Genomic DNA, 21,433 nt, shown 5'->3' with positions numbered 1-21,433 from the left:
CTTGCCTTCATCAACTTTACTGATAATTTCCTAGGAAAACTCTGTAAGATTGGTTGGATAGGACCTATGTGTTATATGGAGTTTGCACATTCTGTCCCTAAAATCTCTCACATCTATGTGGGTTGGCAGGCTCTGCGGGTGCAACTGAGTGGTAGAATCTTCCATCTATCTGTATATTAATTATTTGCGTGAGAGTTGATGGGATGAAGGGGTATTGGATTGCATGGAAAATCCTCGGGACAATGGAATTATTCAGTGAGCTGGCATAGACTGAATGGGCCGAAAGTGCCTCGTATGTGTAAAGAAATACGCAAGATATTTGGAAAACTAATCTGCGTCGGAGACGTGTAACCCAAGGTGCAATATCAGCGAAAGTTATCACCGTGAGTAAGGACCATTAAATCTATCTCAAAGAAGCGAATAAATCACATGTAAGAGAGAAGACTCTTGCGCCTGTTTAGCCAAATCTAAATTGTCAACATATCACAGACGGGTGTAGATTAATTGTTAAAGCTGTAAACGGGAAGAATCTGACTGCGGTCACGTCACTGTCAAACCCCACATACCTGGGCAGCAGCATACGGGACGTTTGCGTACAGAGAGCAGAAAGATTAGGAAAAGGGATTTTTTCCCCCTTTTGAACCGGAGATGGGGGAATCTCCAGATCAGGACATTGAGATCCTCATTAAGGAGATGGACTACATCCCGGGCCACTTCCACCTGGAACTGAATTTGAACTCCGAGCTGGAGCAACCGGAGCGGCTGCGGCGGAGGGACGGGCAGCTGAAGCGGGAGAGCCTGAGGCAGGAGACACCGCATCCAGCCCAGCGCTTCGCCCATCGCAACCTGCTCGGCGTCTTCGCTTTCCACCTGGACGAGTACCAAGCGGCCGAGGAGCTCTTCTCCAGCGTTTGCCAAGAGGAACCGGGCAATCTCAATGCTTGGGCCAACCTGGCCTACGTGTATGACCGGCTGGAGAGGGAAGGGCTGGCGGCCAGCTGCGTGGAGCGGCTGTCTCGGCTTATGGGGCTGAAGCGGGGCGAAGAGGGCGAGGACTCCGAGTCCTTGCTCCCGCTCCGCGCCGCCCGCTGCATAGCCGAACACGCCTTCGCCAGCGCGTTCGACGTGGGACTGCAGAGCGAGGAAGATCACGCCTGCAAATTGCGCACAGCCATCAGGCTCTACGACAAAGCTTTGACATACGGCAGGGACCAGGTGAGCGAAAGTCAGCCGCCTTGCTCCACTCGGTGAAAAGTGTGCCGGCACAACCCAGGAGCCCCGCACAGGGTCTATGCACTCCAGTCCTGATGCGGGGTTTCGATCGAAATGTCAATTCCTTTCCTCACACCGATGCTGCTCGACACACTTGGTTCCTCCAGCAGCTTGCTTGTTGCACCAACAAACCACCCTCCCCCGTTCATTTTATATTTTAAAGAAGTTTCACAATAATATTACAGGTAAAATGTTGAAGATTCTGCATCACATTTCCCCACAAATACACCATTCATCCTCAGCTAAGTAATGAAACTAAACTCATTTAAAAGTTCTGGATTTTTTTTCCAACCTGAAAGTGAGCTGTAAACTTTTCGGGAGGAACTGAATACGTATATTCCCGAGTAGACAGTAGGAACGGAGCTGAGAAGTTGGAATGATTAGATAACTTTTTACAATAGCTAGCATTGGCACGACTGGCCAAGTGACCCTCTGTATTGTAGTATTGAAGTAATTGTGTTTATTGTCAGACGACACATGAAACAAAATGTGGCAAAAGGTGTATGAGAGTAACCAGAGAGAAGTGGAAGAGAGCTCATTCCTTGTCCAGCCCTGTAGATGCTATGGCCAAGAAAGCACACTAGTGCCTCAACTCAGAAGGATGAGGAATTTCAGCATGCCTGTGATGACTCTCCAGTATTTGCAGATCCACTCTAAAAAACATTCTATTTGGATGCATTCACAAATAAGAAAAAATCTGCAGATGCTGGAAATCCAAGTGATACACACAAAATGCTGGATGAACTCAGCAGGCCAGGCAGTACCTATAGAAAAAAGTTCAGTCAACGTTTCAGGCCAAGACCCTTTTTCCATACTTTTTTCCATAGATGCTGCCTGGCCTGCTGAGATCCTCCAGCATTTTGTGTGTGTTACTATTTGGATGCATCACAGCTTGATATGGCAATTGCTCTGCTCAAGAGCAGAAGAAATTTCAGGGAGTTGTGAACTCAGCCCAGTTTGTCATGAAAATCAGCCCCCCCTCCATTGATACTGTCTATACCTCCCACTGCTTCAGGAAAGCAGGCAACATAGTCAAAGCCCTCCCCTCATCATTCACTTTTCTGCCTTATCATATTGGGTAGAAGATGCACATACTACCAGACTCAAGGACAACTTCTATCCCGCTGTGATAAGATCCTTTAGCAGACCTCTTGTACCATAATGGTGAACTTTTGATCTCTCAATCTATCTTGTCAAAACCCTTGTCCTTTATTTGTCTACCTCCACTACACTTCATCTGTATCGGTAACACTATATTCCACATTTTGTTCTTCATTTTCCTTTTTACTCTCGAGATGTCCTGATGAAGAGTCTCAGCTCGAAACATCTTCTGTTTGCTCTTTGCCATAGATGCTGCCTGACCTGCTGAGTTCCTCCAGTATTTTGTGTGTGTTGCTTTAGATGTACTTCTGTTTGGAATGATCTGTCTTGATGACATGCAAAGGAAAGCTTTCCACTGTATCTTGGCGTATGTGACAATAATTAACCAATTACCAATAATTGTTCTCTAGTTGACGTACAATCAATGTTATAAACTTAAGCCTTGTGGTATGTATATTTAATAAAGTATTCTTGAGTTTTCACTGTAAACACATGTACTCCAGCAAAACTGTGATGGGTGAAAGGCCAACATACTATACATACAGTAGGTGTTTTATAGTTTTATTTCTTTATTACAGATACCCTCAGAGGAAAAAAGGAGTTGGTATTTCACAATGGCCACCATGTACATTAGGTAAGGAAAGCTAAAAATATCTCCACTTGACCTGTCAGCACGAATGACATTTACCTGTCTGTGCGTGCCCGTCTATCTCTCCAATCCTGTTCTTGGTGGCACCTGAATGGGTTTGGTTGTGAGACAATAATTTAATTTAATTTAATTTAAGGCAGGAAGTTTTAGTTTTCTTCTCTTACTTTTCTTCTGGTAGACTGGATGGAATGTTAATGAACAAGGAAACACCTGCTCAGAAACGCCTGCTGCCTTTCAGTAGAGCTTTGGTGTTACTGCGGGAAGTGCTCGAGTCTGACAGTGCTGAATATCGAGGTAGCATAACATGCTGTACGCTTAGTAGTAAATTGACAGAGTATGGAAAGTCATATCAAAGTACCTTGGTAGATCTTTTAGTAATTATATTGTTATTACTCCTAACAAAAAGAAACATCACAAAACACTGATATCATGAAACTCATTAATTATTACTTCTATTTGCATTTTTATGTCACATACTTTCCTGCTATTTGTTGGAACCACAGCTGATTAGATCAGGGGACAAAAGGCAAATTGAAGAGTGAAAATAGTGGTGCCCTGCAGCACTTGCCGCTCCACTCTGTATTGTTGGTGGGATGAGATAATGGCAAGGGGTGTTGGATCCGGTCAATGAACTTGGATGTGGTACAGAAAGAGGAGCTAAGGAAATTAACAGTTAAGCACAAGAGATTCTTGAAATCCTGAGCAACACACACACAAAATGCTGGAGGAACTCAAAAAGTCAGGCAGCATCTGTGGAGGGAAGAATACAATCATTGTTTTGAGCCGATACCCTTCATCAGGACTGGTTTATAAAGATTATCCTATAAAGTGATTTATACATTGTAAGTTTAAATTTCAATAGAGATTTCAGTAGAAATTTGGCAATTGTGTAGTTAAAATTGCCCTGTCATTTTATCCACTGGAATCCCACTGCCTTCCTACTGTTACAGGTGGAAATGGAAAGCAGATAGGGTCATAGAGTCATAGTAATCTACAGCACAGGAGCAGCCCTTTGGCACATCTAGTCCGTGCTGAACAATTTAAACCGCCTAGTCCCATCGACCTGCACCCAGACCACAACCTTCCGTACCGCTCCCATCCATGTACCTATCCAAACTTTCCTTAAACATTGAAATCAAAATCACATCCACCACTTGTACTGGTGCTTCATCCCACACTCTCACCACCCTCTGAGTGAGGAAGTTTCCCCTCACATTCTCTGTAAACATTTCACCTTTCATCCTTAACACATGACCACTTGTTGTAGTCTCACCCAACCTCAGTGGAAAAAGCCTGCTTGCATTTACCCTATCTATACCCCTCATGATTTTGTATACCTCCATCAAATCTCCCCTCAAACTTCTACACTCTAAGGAATGAAGTCCTAACCTATTCAATCTTTCTGTATAACTTGGGTCTTCCAGAACTTGCAACATCCTTGTAAATTTTCTCTGGACACTTTCAATCTTGTTAACATCTTTCCTGTAGGTAGGTGACCAAAACTGCACACAATTCTCCAAATTATGCATCATAAATGTCTTACACAACTTCAGCATAACACCCCAACTCCTGTACGCAATTCTTTGATCTATGAAGCCAACGTGACAAAAGCTTTCTTTATGACCCTATCTATCTGTGATGCCAATTTCAATGAATTATAGACCTGTAATCTCAGATCGCTTTGTTTACCACACTCTTTAGTGTTCAACCACTCACTGTGTAAGACCTACCCTGGTTGGTCAACACCTTGCACTTGTCTGTTTTTCCACCTGGTCCAGATCCCATTGCAAGCTTTGATAGTCTTCCTCGCTGTCCAGTACACCCCCAATCTTGGCGTCATCTGCGAATTTGCTGATCCAGTTATCCACATTATCATCTAGATTGTTGATATAAGTGAAAAACAACAGTGGGCAAGCACCGATCACTGTGGCACTACACAGGCCTCCAGTAATGAGGCAACCATCTATTACCACTCTCTGGTTTCTCCTGCAAAGCCAGTATCTGTAGTTAGGATTTTCTCAGCTTCATATTGCTGAACCTCAGGGAGTTGCTACCCACCTGGGTTCCTGCAATTTGTGTTCCAGTTCATAACTGGTCCAAATCGGTAAGTACATGGTGACCTGGCTATTCCAGGACTTGAGCCCAGAAAACCCCTTAATGCATTTTTCTTTAAATAAACAAACAATTATATTTCATTTCTAATCCACTCTGAATAGGAACATAATCTGTGTGTTGTATGACTACAATTTCCTCAAAAAATTGTAACAGGTTTGTCAGGCAGGATTTTCCTTTAAGGAATCCATGCTGAGTTCTGCCTATCTTGTCATATGCCTCCAGGTACTCCATAACCTCATCCTTGACAATCGACTCCCAACAACTTCCCAACCACCGATGTCAAGCTAACAGGTCTATAATTTCCTTTTTGCTTCCTTGCCCCTTCTTAAATAGCGGAGTGACATTTGCAATCTTCCAGTCCTCCGGAACCATGCCAGAATCTATCGACTTTTGAAAGATCATCGCTAATGCCTCCGCAATCTCCACAGCTACTTCCTTCAGAACACGCGGGTGCATTCCATCTGGTCTGGGAGATTTACCTACCTTCAGACTATTCAGCTTCCTGAGTACTTTCTCTGTCGTAATTGTGACCGCGCACGCTTCTCTTCCCTGCCACCCTTGAGTGTCCGGTATACTGCTGATGTATTCCTCAGTGAAGACTGATGCAAAATATTCATTCAGTTCCTCTGCCATTTCCTTATCTCCCATTATAATTTCTCCAGCATCATTTTCTATCAGTCCTATATCTACTCTCACCTGTCTTTTACTCTTTATATACTTGAAAAAGCTTTTAGTATCCTCTTTGATATTATTTGCTAGCTTCCTTTCATAGTTAATCTTTTCCCTCTTAATGACCTTCTTAATTTCCTTTTGTAAGGTTTTAGAAACTTCCCAATCCTCTGTCTTTCCACTAATTTTTGCTTCCTTGTATGCCCTTTCCTTTGCTTTAACTTTGGCTTTGACTTCTCTTGTCAACCACGGTTGCATCCTTTTTCCATTTGAAAATTTCTTCTTTTTTGGAATATACCTGTCTTGCACCTTCTTCACTTCTCGCATAAACTCCAGCCACTGCTGCTCTGCCGTCTTTCCCGCCAGTGTCCCTTTCCAGTCAACTTTGGCCAGTTCCTCTCTCATGCCACTGTAATTTCCTTTACTCCGCTGAAATACCGACACATCAGATTTCGGCTTCTCTTTTTCAAATTTCACAGTGCACTCAATCATGTTATGATCACTGCCTCCTAAGGGTTCCTTCACCTCACTCTCTCTAATCACCTCTGGTTCATTACACAATACCCAATCCAGTACAGCCGATCCCCTAGTGGGCTCAACAACAAGCTGTTCTAAAAAGCCATCTTGCAGACATTCTACAAATTCTCTCTCTTGAGATCCAGTGCCGACCTGATTTTCCCAATCCACTCGCAAGTTAAAATCCCCCACAATTATCATAACACTGCCCTTCATGTTGCTGAAAGTGAAAATTACTGATGTTGTGATGTGCAAAACTGTACAATGGGAACAGAGTAAACGGGGAATATAATTCTGGACCTTGGATTGCTAGTGTGAAAACAGTGAAATTATTGCATTGGTATTCATTAATTCAATATTATGTGGGTGTTTCCAATGCGGATCGGGGGAAATGGTATTGATATAGAAACAGAGCTGGAAGTGGGCAAAAGAACTTCCAAATCTTCTGCTGTGGAGAGAGTGAAGTGCAAAAAGCTCCTTGATCTGCACATATGGGTGATCTTATCTGGACCCACAACCTCCTCACTAGAGAAGAAGGCACAACAGTGTCTACACCTTCTGAGGAGATTGAGGTGTGCAAGGCTCCCTGTCCCCATTTGACCAACTTTCTACAGGAGCACCATCAAGAGTGTCCCATCTGACTGCATCATTGTATGATAAGGAAGCTGCGAGGCATCAGACCACAAGACCCTATAGTGGACAGTAAAAACCGTGGAGAGGATCATTGGGGTCACCCTCCCCCACCCCTCTATTGGTGACATATACCAAGAGCATAGCAGACGAAGGGCCCAAAGCATTGTTGAGGATCCCTACCATGCATCCCACAATCTCTTTGACTCACTACCCTCAGGAAGGAGGTACAGAAGCATCAGGACTAGGATTGCCAGACTGGGTAACAGCTTCTTCCATCAGGCAGTGAGATTAATGAACACCCTGCCACCACCGAGGTCTCGTCACTAGGACAGCAAGCTTCTTATTTTACTGTTTCCTGTTTACCTGTGCTGCTCTTTACAACATGCCTCTTGAATTATATGTTTCAACTTACTTATAGTATAATATTTCGGTTTATGTGCTGTGTGTGATATATGTTGTGTTGATGTACCGTGGTCTGGAGGGACGTTGTTCCATTTGGTGGTACTGTGCATATGTACAATCGGATTACAATGAACTTGAACGTCAAACAATCAAAATTGATAGAAAATGAATGTATACTTGTAATAGATGGTTTTCAGTGCGGGAAAGTTATTTTGCAGGTAATTGGCAGGTATCACATTGTTCTTCTGAAGCAAGCTCTTGGAATTGAGGAAGACTTGCATCTCTTTTAGTTTTATGGGTTCTCAGTTGGTTGATGAGGCCAGTGTGGGAAGCATGAATGTTTCTATAAATGGGGCAAGAGGTGATGTGCTTCCTTTGCCACTTGTGTGAGGCTTCTGTGCTCTTGCATGCATGGTCCTGAGGTTCTCAATATTATCCCAAATGCTCCTTATCTACTTTTAGCGGTTCAGAGATCCCTGGAATTTAGTGTGTGTGGCTTTTCCACAGAGGCTTTGAAAACCTGCTTTACACTCCCCTGCCTGCTATTTGCTCTTTTCCCACAACAGACTTAAAAGAGATTGCCTGTCTGAAGAGTCTGTTATCGGACACATGAATGACATGGCCTGCCAAACTTTGCTAGTGAATGTAACTAGAACCTCAGTACTGGTGATGTTGGCCTGAGAGAGGAGACCAACGTTAGTTCCATGATTCTGACAATGAATTTGGAGCACATTGCAGAGACAGCATTGGTGTTATTTTTGAAATGCCTTGAGATGGTTGCTGAAGATATTTGAGAATGTGGAAGCACGTGGGATGTCAGGGATTACTGCTGCCTGGTAGACCATGAGCTTCATGCTAGGTCTGCGTTCTTGCCCTTTGAATATCCTTTTGCTGACACAGGGAAGCTAGTGGTGAATTTCATCGTCAGTGTCTGCCTTTTACTGAGAGGTGGCCCCTGAGGTATGGGAACAAGTTCACATTTTCCAGGTCTCACTATCAATGTTCCCTCTAATTTGTAATGACCAGTGTGCACAAAGATCTTGTGCTGTGCAATTTTTTGCCCAGTGGCAACATGTGCACACTGAATTTTTAAGTGGAAGTAAACCTGAAGCTATTCTAAGAATAATAAACCACCAAGTCCAGTTTGTTGTTCATTGTTTAAAACAAATAAAATAACTGTCAATAAGAACATTGATCTCCTCTGGGTTTGATCGTTTTCACATTCGTTCATCTGCATTCTCACAAAACATATGTAGCAGGCCTGTAGTGAGTAATGAAGGATTTTCTCACTGAAGCTTTTGCACACTGTCCATATGTGATTTGCTTGCTAAATGATGCTTTAAAAAGTCAAGTTTCCAAATACTACTCCACTTCTTCCCACTTGCGAATTCTCCAGCAACTTTTGCATCATGACAAAACACTCAGGTAACACCAGTTTCTGTATTGTACAGAAATATTTCTCATAGCTGCACGCTCCTGACCTCATGAGCTTTGGGTGCAGCAGTTTCTACTGTTTCATTAAGCCATTCAGCTTTAAATGAACTTGTAGTTCCTTTGTGCTTCACTCCCTTTGCTTCTTTGGTATTCGACATAGTGAATCAACAACTTCTTTAATAAAAACAGTATAAATAAGCCAGTTCTAAAATCCACAGACAAAGCATTGCAAACTCCACGTTGTCAACACTGTCTGCGTCAGAAACCAGAAAAGGAAATGTGATTGTGTATGACTATGAAGTATATTTAACAAGCCCACAAGGTAGAGTGTGACAACCTTTTGTGCGCAATTTCCTTTGTGCACTAGCAGCACACCATAACATAGCTCACCATGAACCTTTATTATCGGGGTGGGGATGGGGAGTTGATTGAATCGTAGGGGCAGGTTGATAGAGGGCCTTGGCCTTGCCGCTATTGTGTATGCCATTCCTCTCATACTTCAGTGAACAAGCAAACATTGTCTGCATGCTACAGCTCGAGCACTGACCTAGATTATGGAGTGTAGTTGCTGTAGTTCTGAAGACTTGTAGCACCTCCCACAGGAAGTTTATAGGAGATGAAGTGCAACATAGTGGCACGAAAGACTGAAAATATTGTAATGAGGATTCCTAGACTGCAGTGATCAAAAGTTATCATTTAATAAGCTTAGTTCATATCGAATATGCTGATTCACCTACATATGTTATTCCATGTAATGCATTTCATGGTAAGCCAGACAGGAAATTGACATTAACCAGCCAGTGAAATGCATGATGAGGAAGCCAATGGAGGAGCAGCAGATCTTTCATACAAACTTATGAAAGATATACAAAATTATGTGGTGTATGATTAGGGTAAATTTAAGCAGGCTTTTTTCCACTCATGTAGGGTGAGACTAGAACTAGAGGTCATAGGTTAAGAGTGAAAGGTGAAATGTTCAAGTGGAACCTGAGGGGAAGCTTCTTCACTCAGAGTGTGGAACAAGCTGCTAATGGAAGTTGTAGATGTGCATTCGATTTCAACATCTAAGAGAAATTTCGATACATAGTGGATGGGACGGTTATGTAGGGCATATTGATGGGACTAGGTAAGTTAATAGTTTGCACAGACTAGATGGGCTGAAGGGCCTGTTTCTGTGCTGCAGTGTTCTATGACTCTATGACTCTAAACCTTTGGATTTCAGGCATCTGCTCTTGCCTAAATTTTCCACAGCATCTGCCCACCAAGACATGGCTGGTTGTATTAGCCTCACCATCAGCTGGACAGCAATTTAAGGCAAGTGTGTGACATATATGATACATGCAGCTACGATGGAAAAACATAGTTGTCTGTAATATAAATAATTGTGGACTGTTATAGATTATTTGTAAAGCAGGATAATTATTTTCTGTTATACCTGTGGGCTTAAATTACAAGCAGCCAATTTCCTTTCTCCGGGTGTTCTCTTTTTTCCAGCTCTTGCTTGGTGCTACCTGGGAATGATGTTGAAGCGGGAGGACTCGTTCCCTGTGACTCCAATGGCAATCCATGATTGTGGCTTTTCTGGGACTGATCCACTCAACTGTTATGGACAGGTTAGCTTTAACAGAGTTAGCTTCAAGAAATTTGTTGCTTGGCACTGTTTAATCACCAATTTGTTGACGGAGACAGATAAAAGGAATGCAGCTCCTACAATAGAGGGGAAGTTCTTTCCCTGCACAGTACAGCTTCAATATCCTAAAAGCACGAGCCTTTTTGTGATTCAGCTTGAATTAAAGTTCAGCATTAAATATGGTTTATTGTCATAGATGAAGGGTTCATAACAGGATCTTAATCAAAAGGGGGAATTGAAAAATTGAACATTGACTTTTCTAACTTCCCTAAGCTAATGCCCCACCTCCACCTCGTACCCCATCCGTTATTTATTTATATACACACATTCTTTCTCTCTCTCTCCTTTTTCTCCCTCTGTCCCTCTGACTATACCCCTTGCCCATCCTCTGGGTTTTCCCCTCCTCCCCCTTTTCCTTCTCCCTGGGCCTCCTGTCCCATGATCCTCTCGTATCCCTTTTGCCAATCACTTGTCCAGCTCTTGGTTCCATCTCTCCCCCTCCTGTCTTCTCCTATCATTTTGGATCTCCCCTCCCCCTCCCACTTTCAAATCTATTACTAGCTCTTCCTTCAGTTAGTCTTGACGAAGGGTCTCGGCCCGAAACGGTGACTGTACCTCTTCCTAGAGATGCTGCCTGGCCTGCTGCGTTCACCAGCAACTTTGATGTGTGTTGCTTGAATTTCCAGCATCTGCAGAATTCCTCGTGTTTAAATTGAAAAATTGTGTTGGAATTTGGTATCTGTTCAAGTTGAAGTTTATTATCATCTGACTGTACATATATACAAGCAAATGAAACAACGTTCCTCTAGACTAGTGGTCACCAACCTCTTTAAGCCCAAGATCCCCTACCTCGACCTTAGTGAAAGGCAAGATCTACCTACTAAATCGTTTAGAGAAAAAACAGCTCAGATTGTACTTCCAATTTGAGGCCTTTTATTTGGGCTAATTGTATTTGAATTACACAAAATACTTTTGTCAAACTTTCAAGTTAATTCAAACAAGAAAACAGTGTAATTAGCATATCTTTCTTTAAGAATATTACAATACTTCACACCTTTAATTCTAAGTTTCATTATTTAATTTTATTTCAACACGAAAAATAAATTAATAAAAATTGACTGTTGCACTCAGTGTGATGACTGGGGCTGAATGCTTACTGCTAGTTCCCTGAAATTTGGCTCATAACTACAGACAGCCAGTCTGAGACAGTCTGTGAGGTGTCTGTCAGTAAGACAGCTCCTGTACTTAGATTTAATAACTTTTCATCTGTGAAAATGCAATTTCACATGGATAAGTTGACCGAAGTAGGCACTGACTTTTAGTGCTATAAAACCAACGCGCACACTGCACATTGCTGGGGCCCCATCAGTAGTAATTGCCACCAGTTTATGAATGGGGTTGTAATTTTCATGGACATATTTTGGTCAATGGCCTCTGATCTGGGCCGACATTTACGTGCCAGGCGGCACCTAATTAATTAGCTTGTTTATTTCAGCTTTTTTCTTAAAGATGCGCTGGGTGTGTCCTGGCTACCGCTGCACCCTGCATGCTTTGCGGCCCGGTATCGATCCCTGGCCCGAAGTTTGGGGACCACTGGCCTAAGAGACTCCTTTACAGTGAATCACAGAAAGGAAAGTGTTCCCATGGAGGCCAATGGAAGCACTATTAAGACACACTAAAAAATTTACTAAAAGCCTTTGGCATCAAACCAGACACATAGGAACATCTCACCCAAGATCGGCTGAGTGACCCTCCATAAGGGTGCAGTGACACATGAGGAAGAAAAAGTCAACGCAGTTGAGAGCTGTAGGCTGGCCAGGAAAGCCCGAGCCAGCGACCCCCAGTCCAATGTGGCTGTCATCTTTTGTTCACACTGCCAAAGAATCTTTAGTGCATATATTGGCCTCTCCAGCCATCTGTGCACTCACAGACCAGTCCAGCCCCTACAAATCATGGATGGCTAGAGTAGTTCTCATCTTTGCATGATGGATGAACGAGGGAAACAGTGAACAGCTCGCTGTCCTGGTGACGAGACCTCAGTGGTGGCAGGGTATTCACTAGTCTCACAGGCTGAGAGAAGAAGCTATTGTCCTGTATGGCTGTCCTGGTCCTGATGCTCCTGTATCTCCTTCCTGTCAGCAGTGGGTCCAGGAGATTGTGGGATGGGTGGTAGGGATCCCCAACAATGCTTCAGTTGAAGATTTGGCAACTGAAAAACATACACAGTAATTCTGATCTGGGCCAACATTTACATGCCAGGCGGCCCCTAATTAATTAGCTCGTTTATTTCGGCTTTTTTCTTAAAGATGTACTGGGTGCGTTCCAGCTACCGCTGCACCCCTGCATGCTTCACGGCCCGGTGGTTGGGGACCCACTGCACTACAGCACAGCAACAGGCCCTTCAGCCCATCTAGTTCATGCCAAACTATTAATCTGTCTATCTCATTGACCTGCACTACAGTTACTCAGCTTCAAGACCATTTAAAGCCGCAACTCTTCGTCATAGAGAATAAGGGAACAATGTGCATAGGAACACCACCAACGACAGTTTCGTGTCCAAGTTGCACATGATCCTGACTTGGAAATATATCACCTTTCCTCCTTTGTGGCTGGTTCTAGGTCCTGGAACTCTCCAGGGAGTGACTTCATGAGAAAAATCTTAGTAGTTTGTGAAGGTAGTTCTCTAGGGCAGTTGGGCATGTGCAATAAATAGCATCAGTGAAGTAAGCACCCTCCAGTAAAATGAAGAAAAATACATAGAACTGAAATAGACATAAAAGATTCTGCAGATGCTGGAAATCCAGAGTAAAATGCTGGAGGAACCCAGCAGGCCATACAGCATCTATGGAAATGAATTAAACAGTTGATGCTTTAGACTGAGCCCCCTCAATAGAACTGAAGGATATCAGTAACCTGTCTTCTGGAAGAAAAAGCCAATTACTTTCAATGTGTGCTTTTGAAAAGATGTGGTTCACTAGAAAGAGGGAAAGAGAAAGAGGTTGATAGCTTATAATAAAAGATTGGCAAATCAAATGGCAGAGAAAGGAGATAGTTCCCATGAAGAGGAAAGCTTGTGCCATCAAAGCCAGATTTTATTATAGGTAATTAAATGAAATCTAAAATCTGTCAATTTCAAAATGGAGTACAAAGGCAAAGTTTGCAAGTGTTTCACCTTGTTTAAGAAAGGGGAAGGTGATAAATGTTGCAACGAAAGGCCAGTCAGGCCTGTGCTGATAATAGAGCAACTTTCAAATTTATTGATGTGCTGGTGGTACGTGAATTAACATTTGGGTAATTTCTGAAAGTTAGTATGGATTTCTTAATGACAGCTCATATTTGAGAAACTTCATTCAGTTAGTAAATGAAGTAACAAGATAGAGTGGGCAAGACCACTGACAAAATGTCAATAGAATTTTGAAATGTATGTGGTCAAGTGCCATATAATAAATGCTAGAAACAGTGGAAGAATGGGGTTCTGGATAATAAAGGGAAAAAATATAATAAGTATATTAAAGAGGTGGATGTAGACACTGGGATGTAGTTACTAAACCTGTGGATGAGATAATCAGGAAAGTAAGTTATGGAGGATTAGGAAGTTACAAAGGCATAATCGAGAGGTTAAGAAGATGCAACAAATGGAAGATGATGTGAAATGGAGAAATATGCAAATACCATTTTACTAGGGAAAATATTCCAATGGTGAGAGAATACTAATCACTAAGACAGAGGAGGATCTGATTGCCCTAATGCATGATTTGCAGAAGGCAATTTAAAGGCACAGCATCAATTTAGCAATGCCTTTAGACATCATTGTTGAATGTGGGAGGAACTCAATACAAACCATGAGAGCCTTTTTTTGTTCTGTTGATGAGACTATAGTACTGTGTACAGTATTGGTCTTTTGATTTCAGAAAGGACATTCATTTCTTTAAAGTAAACCAGAGAAGGCCTACTGGATCTAGAATGGGTGGGATGTTTCTTGAATGAATGCTGAAGTGGCTAGGCATGTATCTCTCTGGTGGACTTCAGAAAAGCATGTGGTGACTTGACTGGAACATAACATCCTGAGGGGTTTTGATCAGGAGATATGGAGAGGATGTTTCCTCAAAGAGTTAAAAACTAAAGCTGCTGAGAAAGATTGTGTCACCAATTCAAGGCAGAGATGAGTTGAAGTCTTTGAAATTCTGTTCCTGAAAGAGCAGTGGTAAGAGGGTAAGTGTGATAAGAAGGTAAGAGCGGTAGGTGCCTATCTATCTATTTATTTATTTTGAGATACGGCATGGTAAATGGCCCTTCCAGCCCAACGAGTCTGCACCACCCAGTTACACTCATGTGACCAATTAACCTATTGACCCATACAGCTTTGCACTGTGGGAGGAAACTGGGACACCTGAAGGAAACCCATGTGGTCACAGGGAGAACATACAAGCTCCTTACAGTCTGCAGAGGGAATTGAACCTGAATTACTGCCGCTGCAATAACCGTTACGCTATTGTGACTATTTCTAAGGCAGCTGCAGAAAGATACTTGAGTAGCAAGGGGGTGAAAGGTTACGGTGGTAATGTGGAGTTGAAATGGTAATCGTTAGGTGTGACTTTGTTTAATGGAAGGGGAGGTTTGAGAGGCCGAGGGGCCCGCTGCTGACCTTCATTCATCTGACTATATGGCAGTCTTTTGAAACAGGTAGAATTCTGTGTCTATAAGTTGATTATGACTGGTTTATATGTGCTGATATAAATTTGGTGGGGTGACGGGTAGGGAGAAACAAAGAGTTGGTAGTTCCCCAGAAAATGGGATTGACCAGGAAGATGTTTGAAATGGCATTCTGAAAGATCACAGCCAAATGGGGCCTACAGTTTCTGATGAGGCTACATTCTGTTAACTAACACCTTCTAACAGCGGTAACAACCCTCAGAGATAAACACTCTTCTGGGAGCCAGGCAGTAAGAAAATGCACTACAACTACGGTGAAGTGGAAAGAGGAGACAGCAGATGAGTGGGAAAGGGTCTCTAAGTATAGTGAAAGAGAACTAAACCTTCTTGTTAGTGAAACGAATGGCAGGCTATAGGCTCAATGTGACAGAAAGGGGCCTGGAGGCACGATATGGTCAAGGAAACGAGGGCCTGGCAGAGGACAGAGGACAGCCCCTACTGTCTCATCCAGGTGTGAGAATCCCCTTTTAGTTGAACAATGCACAGTCAAATTTCACAAGGTGACCATGGACGTTTACAGTAGAAGAGCATGGGCAACAATCTTTCTGCAGATTGTCACATATCTCAGTGACAACACCTTAAAAAGTCTGAGCCTGCCAATAAGTTGCTCATCGGGGTGTCTAGGGTAGGATGAGGCATACTCTGAGAGTAGGCATATTGCAGATGGGTACGTCTCTGCCTCCAGCCTCAACCCATCCTGTATAACCAGTCATTGCCATAAAAAAGACCCAAGACATGGCAGATGCTAGAATCTGGAGCAACAAACAATCTTCTGGAGGAACTTAACGTGTTGAGCTGCACCTGCAGGGGGAAAGGAATTGTCAATGTTTTGTGTCAAAACCCCATATCTGATTTGGAACACTCTATCTTGAAAACAGATAGAATGTGACATTTAAACAACTCTTACATATACATCTAATTTCCTTCTCTTTCGTGAATTTTTCAGGCTATTGAAACAGCAAAAACAGATCCACTTACTTTGAACCGGCTTGCCAAAGTTTTTCATTTCCTTGGGAAACAGGACATGGCAATTGGGATCTGTAACATGAGCCTCAATATTGTTCCAGACCCAAAATCTAACTGGCAAGCTTACAGCACTAGAGCGAAGGTATATGATTCTCAATATTATCAATGTTGATGGGTGTGTGATAGGTAAATGTGATGTATAACAAGTCAGGAACGAAGGTATAGTGCCTAATGCCAGGGAAACACTGGCACCACTGGAATTGTCTGGTCTAACTTCACCTGGAAGGTACCTACTCTGACACTTAGGAAAGGATTTTGACAGTGGAACTGTACAACTTATGATGTCTTTCCATTTGCTCTTGAATTTCCTCATCATCTTCCTTCCTCGGCCTTACCCTTCACTCTTTCAGAAACCAACTACAGTATTGTAAGCATCTGCAAATGGATTTTGATAAATTAGGGAATGGATGAATATGGCAAACTAGATTAACATATGAATGTGTGAGGTAACTGATTGCTGATGGCTTGCTATCCAAAGGTCAGGTAAACAGAAAAGTGAAATCACAAGAAATCAAAAATACAGATTGGTAATTGGGTTATGAGACTTCAGCATGTTAGAGAAAAGAAATAAGGAAGTGAGATAAAGCAAGGATTTATGAGAAAATTAAATGGGAGGCACTGGGGTACAGGAAGCTAATGGTAACCTCACTGATGAACAAATGAGATGGGATGAGAGTTTGCAAACTGCGGAAGATTTAATTCTGTTTGCAAAGTGTGCTCTTACTCTATATAGTTTTACTTCCACTAATATTTTTACTTGTCACATTTCTTTCTCCAGGTGTCTATAAAACAATATATTCATGACCTCGAGCATGTTAAGATGGGTCAGAGTGGTGTGCCAAACAGACAGCTGCTATCCAGAGCAAAAACTGATTTGGATTTAATATTGCTTGTCTGCCCCTGTCTGAAAATTTACCTGGATATGGGACAGGTGAGCATTGACATTTCACATTTCAGTTTTTTCCAGTGGTGGCGGAGAGGCACCCAGATCGGCGCCGACAGGATCTATTTTAATTCACTCACTGACTAGTTAGGACGAGGTTACAACTTTACTCCTTGGGACGTAGAAGATTGAGGGGAGATTTGATAGAGGTATGTGAAATTATGAGAGATATAGATAGGGTAAATGTTAGCAGGCTTTTCCCACTGAGGTTGGGTTGGACTACAACTAGAGATTAAGGGTGAAAGGTGCAAAGTTTAAGGGGAACATGAGGGGAAATTTCTTCTCTCAGAGAGTCGTGAGAGTGTGGAGTGAACTACTGGTGCAAGAGGTGCATGCGAGCTTGATTTCAATGCTTAAGGGAAGTTTGGATAGGTACATGGATGGTAGGGGCATGGATGGGTACGGTCTGGGTGCAGGTTGATGGAACTAGGCATTTAAATGGTTCAGCAGAGACTAGATGGGCTGAAGGGCTTGTTTCTGTGCTGTACTTTTCTATGGCTCTATGATTGCCTCTTTAGAGTACTTTATAACCTAATCCATTCAGCTTGAGCAAACCAAATTCATGGGGCGTAAAATCAGATGGATTGTGAGAAGTTCTTAAGCCTACCTTATCTCGCTGGTGAGATTATTTAAATTCTGTGATATGAATGCAGAACTGAGAAACCATAAATTAGTGATAAGGAAAATTGAAATTTGCCACTGCTGGTGGCTGAGACTGGTATTATGATTAATTAATAACAGGCAGAAGTACTCCTGCAAATCAGTACCTTAATGTGATGCCTAGCAAATGCTATTCATAGACTGTGACCTACTCACGTGAACTCCCTGATATCCATTATTCCTGGTAATCTCATTGTCTCTGGTGGGAGAGTAACCTATTTCTGTTTTGTTGACAGGTATATTACTACATGGGTGTTGATGCCGTGCAGGAACTCCAGCCTGTGGATGAAAATGCTCTAAACAGTGCCTTAATGTTTTTTGCTAAAGCAATGGAATATGACCTTGGAGACACTCTGCCTGAGATCCACTTCCTGAGAGGAAAATGCTTACAGGTCAAAGGTGAGGAACACAATGCAGTTGAATGCTTCAAGCGGGCAATCGAACTGGATGATGTAGGCTCCCAGTTCTCCGAGAGCTTCCGTCGTCTCATGGAGTCGTTGCTGTCACTGTTCATCCAGGGAGGCTCCAGTGAGGAGACTATAATCCAGGAGGTGGAAGAGTGGGTGGCAAAGGCTGAGGCAAAGTATCAGACGGAGAGGGTCAAACAGGAATTGCGCACTGTGTGTCGAAATCATATGCCAAAGGTTTTACAACTCTCCAGGGCTATGATTACAGCTGGGAAGCTGCAACTTGTAAAGTTACTGTTGGAAATAATGAGCTCTGAACATACCTGAGCTAATAAGCACTTGAACAAAGCACTGAGTTGTGAGAAGACCTTCTCCGCAAGTCCACATAAAGGCGGTATTTGATCCTGATGGGCTCGTGCCAATTCTCTCTGCTTTTTATGGCAGAAGAAACAAACTCTGGATGGCCTGGTAGCTAATTACAATCTCATGTTTCCACAATCATTTTACCTTTCTGATGAGTGAGCAACAAAATGTTTCATGCTTCTGGGATATAATGTCTTGAAGAAGGGTCTCGGCCCGAAACATCAACTGTTCATTCATTTCCATGGATGCTGCCTGACCTGCTGAGTTCCTCCAGCATTTTGTGTGCGCTGCTTGGGATATAATACATTCAAACTACCTCAACATTGTGTTATATTCAAACTGAGTCAATACAAAATCCTGAATAGGTAGAAAGTTAAAATAAAACTTGACCTCCCTGCCTCCCAAAGAGCAACGATTTCTGATAAAACTGATGCAGTACTAAGTTTTGTTATTGACATCTAATGAAGAGAATGGATTTGAAATGAGATAGGAACAGGCATGATCTTTACATGCTCAGAGCATGACATGGAACTTTGATACTTTGTGTCAACCTACAATACCTTGTGTAGAAGATTCAGAATCAAGTTTATTGCCACTGGTATTAGTCATAAAATCCTGTTGTTTCGTGGCAGCAGTACAGTTATAATAAAAAACAGTGTGAGAGAGGAATAGTGAGGTAGTATTCATGGATTGTTCAGAAGTCTGATGGCAGAGAGGAATAAGATGTTCCTAAAATGTTGAGTGTGGATCTCCAGGCTCCTGTACCACCTTCCGGATAGTATTAATGAGAAGAGGGGATGTTCCAGATGGTGAGATGCTTTCTGATTCATTGGCCTCTGAACGTGTCCTCCGTGGTGGGGAGACTTGTTCCTGTGATGGAGCTCGCTAAGTCTACAACCCTCTGAAGCCTCTTACAGTCCTGTGCATCGGTGTCTCCGTACCATGCCTTTGTCATGATGGCGTCAATATGGTGGGCCCAGGATAAATCCTTTGAGATGCTGATGCCCATGAAATTGAAATTGCTCACCTTTCCAGCACTGACCCCTTAATGAGGGTTTGTGTGTTCTCCCAAATGCCACAGGAGAGAGCAGGACATAGAGCAGCTGCAGATATAGGTGGAGAAATTGTAGATAGAGTTCAATCATGTCAAATGTGAGGTATTGCACTTTGGGAGATCAAATGCAAAGGGACAGCATACTGTTACTGGCAAGACCCTTAATAGTGCTGAGGTTCAATGCGATCTAGGGGTCACTGTACCTCAATACATGTGACAGTAATAATCTAATTTACCAGCTTATCAGTTTACCAAGTCCGGAAAGTGGCTGCACATGTTGATAGGGTGTTAAAGAAGGCGTGTGGCATGCTTGCCTTAATTAATCATGCCACTGAGTTCGAGAGTTGGGAAATTATGTTGTAGCTTTGCAAAATTCTAGTTAGGCCATATCTGGAGTATTACATTCAATTCTTGTTGCCCCATTTTAGGAAGGATATGGAGGCTTTTTGAAGGTGCAGAAGGCATTCAACAGTATGCTGCCTGGATTAGAGGGCATGTTCTACGTGGAGAGGTGGAACAAACCTGGATTATTTTCTCTGGAACAGCAGAGGCCAAGGGGAAGTTTATAAGATTATAAGAGGCATAGATGGAGTAGACAGCCAGTATCTTTTCCCCACAGTTGAATGTCTAATACCAGAGGGCATGCATTTAAGTTGATGGGGGTAAGTTCAAAGGAGATGTGTGGGACAATTATTTCACACAGAGTGGGGAGTGCCTGGAATGTGCTGCTATAAGTGGTGGTGAAGGTGAATACAATGGAGGTGCTCGAGGCTCTTGGGTAGGGACAGGAATGTGCAGACAATGGGAGGTTATGGACAATGGGTAGACACAGAGGTTAGTATAGTTAGGCATTTGATTACTAGGCAGGTAATTTGGCACAGCATCATGGACCAAAGGGCCAGTTCCTGTTCTATTTTATGTTCTATATCCAAATGTGCACTTTTATTCTCTTTCAAACTTTTAATCAGTTTAAGGATTTAAAAAAGCAAATTATAATTCCCAGAAGGATGGAGAAAGGAACTTATCAAATATTTATTCCTCAATCCAAATTATATTAGTCTGACAAAGTTTCCCATGACAATTTTAGATGTCAGAAATGTAAAAAGTGCTGAATTTTCCTATGAAATACTGGCTGGCTGCCTCTCCAGCCACCACCTAGAATTAAGCATCAATAAATTAGAACTAACACTTTTCTATCTCTACATTCATCAGATCAAAAGCTCACTGAATCTTAAAACAGTGAAATATACCTTTATAGGGATCATGTGACAGCCTGTCTACGTGGTAAATTAGACTATTCCCTCTTCTATAAACATTCCTTTCGAAACATCAGTAGTGAACTCTCTGCATGGGTAGCCACCACACCCAGTTAACATGACACAGGATACTCTCTTCCAAATGCTTAGAACAACCGCATTTACCAGGCTACATGTCACAGAACTTCTGGCCCAGAAATGCTCACACAAAAAAATTTAATACCACATTTAGCAACGTGCTGAAAGCTCTCACATGTCACGCAGTTTAGACATATACTTTGTGTATTAACCCAAGGTAACAGAGCCTATCACTACTGTGGCCAAAGAAGGTAAGAGATGACAAAAGTTACTTCCTCCATCGACAGAGAACTGAGTTCCTCAGCAGGAGGTGGTAAGACACTCAAGCTGAAAACAAAATTCTTCAGCTCATATTTTTCTCTATTTTTACATAGAAAGTATTTGTCCCATCATGCCCCCAGTTCCCAAAAGAGCATACTCATTAGTCTTATTCCCAAAATCCGTGTTTCTCTATGCCTCCTCCACAGATAGCGCTGAGGTTCAGATCAAACCAGGGTCACTTAAACTGCGAG

The 21,433-nt window shown here is 42.5% G+C and overlaps 1 protein-coding gene across 1 annotated transcript; it reads left to right on the top strand.

The window, feature by feature from the left end:
- Window positions 1–648: 648 nt before the first annotated feature.
- Window positions 649–20,593, top strand: ttc22 (tetratricopeptide repeat domain 22). The gene is made up of 7 exons (XM_072273585.1): window positions 649–1,215; window positions 2,952–3,007; window positions 3,201–3,316; window positions 10,286–10,404; window positions 16,081–16,242; window positions 16,939–17,091; window positions 18,000–20,593. The coding sequence occupies exons 1-7, from the start codon at window positions 649–651 to the stop codon at window positions 18,495–18,497; spliced, it is 1,671 nt and encodes a 556-aa protein (XP_072129686.1). The 3' UTR covers window positions 18,498–20,593.
- Window positions 20,594–21,433: the final 840 nt, after the last annotated feature.

This window comes from Mobula birostris, chromosome 12 (assembly GCF_030028105.1).
Source record: "Mobula birostris isolate sMobBir1 chromosome 12, sMobBir1.hap1, whole genome shotgun sequence".
Classification (NCBI taxonomy): Eukaryota; Metazoa; Chordata; class Chondrichthyes; order Myliobatiformes; family Myliobatidae; genus Mobula; species Mobula birostris.
This window is presented reverse-complemented; position numbering and strand designations above follow the sequence as displayed.

Bases quoted from the DNA above. Each gene is read 5' to 3' on its own strand.
- ttc22 (XM_072273585.1), top strand. From the start codon at position 649: ATGGGGGAATCTCCAGATCAGGACATTGAGATCCTCATTAAGGAGATG. The intron at 16,243-16,938 runs GTATATGATTCT...TTCTTTCTCCAG, and splicing joins CTTACAGCACTAGAGCGAAG to GTGTCTATAAAACAATATAT. The intron at 17,092-17,999 runs GTGAGCATTGAC...TTTTGTTGACAG, and splicing joins TTTACCTGGATATGGGACAG to GTATATTACTACATGGGTGT.